This window comes from Nannochloropsis gaditana (assembly GCF_000240725.1).
Source record: "Nannochloropsis gaditana CCMP526 unplaced genomic scaffold scaffold089, whole genome shotgun sequence".
NCBI lineage: Eukaryota > Eustigmatophyceae > Eustigmatales > Monodopsidaceae > Microchloropsis > Microchloropsis gaditana.
Genome location: NW_005803864.1, coordinates 29,769 through 32,788, shown reverse-complemented (window position 1 = coordinate 32,788; position 3,020 = coordinate 29,769). Strand labels below are relative to the sequence as shown.

At 54.1% G+C, this 3,020-nt stretch overlaps 1 protein-coding gene across 1 annotated transcript; it reads left to right on the top strand.

Moving 5' to 3' along the window:
• Positions 1-1,912: 1,912 nt before the first annotated feature.
• On the top strand, positions 1,913-2,996 carry NGA_0557000 (uncharacterized protein; the record flags this gene model as incomplete). The annotated part of the gene is made up of 3 exons (XM_005855829.1): positions 1,913-1,985; positions 2,278-2,553; positions 2,787-2,996. Coding segments are annotated over exons 1-3 (528 nt in total), but the record flags the coding sequence as incomplete, so codon positions are not given.
• Positions 2,997-3,020: the final 24 nt, after the last annotated feature.

Genomic DNA, 3,020 nt, shown 5'->3' with positions numbered 1-3,020 from the left:
GGGGAGAAGGCTCGTCGCAAACGTGGGCAAGAGGAAAGGAGCTGATGGTGCTGGGGATACCTCGGTCGGTGGGAAGAGGAGGTGGCGGAGCTCGTTCACTGTGCAGCGTGGATCCACGGGGAGGACGAGAGGGGCTAGGAGGATGATCCTTGACAGGCGGGCGGGACGCCGCGCATGGCGTTGGCAGGGGAAGGCAAAGGACGCAGGCCGGCCAAGGAAAGACCGTGCTGTCGCCCTTTTCCGGGGACGTTTCCACATGCCCGTTTTCGGCCTTTATGATGGAATTAAACCCCGTCGGAAAAAGACCGTCCGCCGTTAAGGTGTCCCCGGTCAGGGGGCCAGGGGGCGGGCGCATGTGGACATTGGCTTTCTCTTGACTCCTGACAGGGGACTTGATGATGATCTCCGATCCTTTCCTGCCAAGGTGTTGGCCTTTACTGCATGCAAGGGGGTTGTACGAATGAGTTGCGCCACCTGCCTGGGGGGTGGGTAGCGTCCGGTGGGGGCCTCCGGGAATTTTCTCAGAAGACGCATGCCGCAAGGAGAGCAAGCCTGCGGCCATGCCTATGAGAAAGAGGGGGAAGCGGGAAAGAGGGTTCATAGTGGCGGTGGTGAAGGGGCGGAAATGGAAAAAAAGGGGCAGGACGGAATAAAGGCTTTGGATTAAAAAGAGTTGTAGCCAATACCCCACGACCACCACGCCGAGCAACCCCCTGTCCGATAAGCGTTGCATACGCGGGAGCCAGACAGGGAAAAACAGCCAGAAGAAGGCAAGCGTTGTGATAAACCAGCCGACGGGGTTGATGGCTGCGATGTAATGCTCGTTCCACGCCGAGAAGAGCGAGGTGACGGGGATGATGCTGGTAGCCAGGGAGGGGAGGAAGGTTTGGAGGGAGAAAGGATAATCGGCAATGTTCAGAAGCCACAACGGAATGGAGATGAGGATGGACAGCCAGTATACGGGTATGACCCGGGCAATGCGGTTCTGGTAGAAATCGCGCGTGGGAAAGAAGGGTTGCAGAGGTGTTGGGGGGTCTAAGCAGGCAGGCACGGACGTAGCGACTGTCGTCGTTTCCGGCAGTTCGTTGCCTTGTTCCATCCTGTCCATACCAGTGACGACACATATTGAGTGGCTTTGTGACGAGGAACTGGCACCTTGCTGCTCATTCTTGCCTCCCCAAGGCCAAGTGAAGGACGACACAGCCCATGTCGTGCGCCCATATGTCACAGCCAACGAGAAACCGGACAGCATAAAGAATAAAGGCATCAGGCTCGATCCTTGTAACGCTACCACCCAGCCTGCATGATATCTGGGGTCCCCAAAGCAATGAAATATGACGATCCACACAGCAGCCACCCCTCGGAGTCCTCCATGGGATTGCATGTCCACTGGTAAGGGTCTGAGCGGAGAGCTTCGCGGTACTTTTGGGGCTGTGATGTGATTGGACGGATCAAACATGCCAGTATGCATTACTTTGGCATTATCGTCATCGCCCTTTGCTTCCCTTGATTTGGCGGGAGAAAGCTCCCGCCTTGACAACCTCGTCATCGTGACTCCGCCCCTCCCTCTCTGCCCTGTAATTGAACGAGAAAGTTGGAACTTAGGGTCATTTTTGTGAAACTATCGCCAGAACTCGGAATAATTTTCCTCGTTTATTATGCATTTGACGAGAAAGATGAGTATGGTCGACAATCACTTTCCGGGACGCCGACCATTAAATTTTTTGGTTCGGACCTTGAAGTTTTGTTTGGTTTAACGGCTCGTTGACCGTTACGCGCCCTGGCATCATCAGTCGCGCCACAATCACCTTGAGACACAAACATACTTGGTCCATGCCATTAGTGCTTTCCTCTCCCTTTTTATCCTCACATCATGCGTATTGAACTAAGAGACGTGCATTTTTACACGCGCACAGGTTGCTCCGGTGATCGTGTAGTTCGAGATGGCACCCAAGAAAGCAGGACTGCTTGATATTGAGAAGCAGGTACGTATCAAAGAGGCGGGGCGCGAGTATCATGTATTGACGAATAACAGTCTGCACACCTCACAAATTGCACGATGCCTGTTCTATCCTCCGCGGTACCTTCATATTCTCTCGCATCCCACGACAGCAGTCTTGAATGTACAGTCGATACAACATGCTCATGTATTACCTCCCTGAGAGTCTTCTTTGTGTCGTGATGCATTGAAATTTGTACATTCTCAATCCTTTTGATCCCCTCTTGCACATTCCTATACGACCTTCTCACCCTTTCTCCAATTATCTACGCCCACAGTTCACCTTCTATGCGGCTTACCACGACAACACCGTCAATAAATGGATCCACATCGTCTGCATCTGGCCCTTGATATTCACCGGGCTTATGCTGCTTTGGACGAACGCCGGCATTGTTAGCCAGATTTCTCTGCCTTCTTCGCTTACGAACCTTTCCGTTCAGGGCGTCCCTCTCACTTTGAATTGGGCCCTGCTGGCCGCCTGCGTCTACATTGCCTTCTACTTATCCCTTGAATTCGAGAACGCGAAGAAAATGACAGGCTTGGGAATCTTCGCGGTGAGTGAGGCAGCGGGGTGAACGAACCACGGCAGTGCGAGAGGGAGGACGGGAGGAAGGGAAGCTCGGAGAGAGCCTCCACACGGGAAGAGAAGAGGAACGATGACCTCTTCTGTGCCGGCGCTGTGATTCTGAAAGTCACGGAGGGAGAATGTGGGCACGGATCAAAGATCTCTCTCGGAGATTCCACCATACCAAGCCAATTCCCCTCCTTCCCCTCCCTCCCTCCTCAGGCGGCTCTCGTGGCCATCCTCTACTTCGTCGCCGGGCGCTTGGTCGCTCTCCCGCCCCTGCATGCTGCCTACGGGAAGCAGAGTGTGGAGATAACGTATCGACAAGCGGCATTGGCCACCCACGTAAGTTTTCCGTCCTCGTTCCTTCCCTTTTACATCATTTCTTTCCCCCCTTCATGCTTTCCTTGCCGAATCCTCCTCTTCTCTCCCTCCACGCTTAGCTTCCCTCCCTCG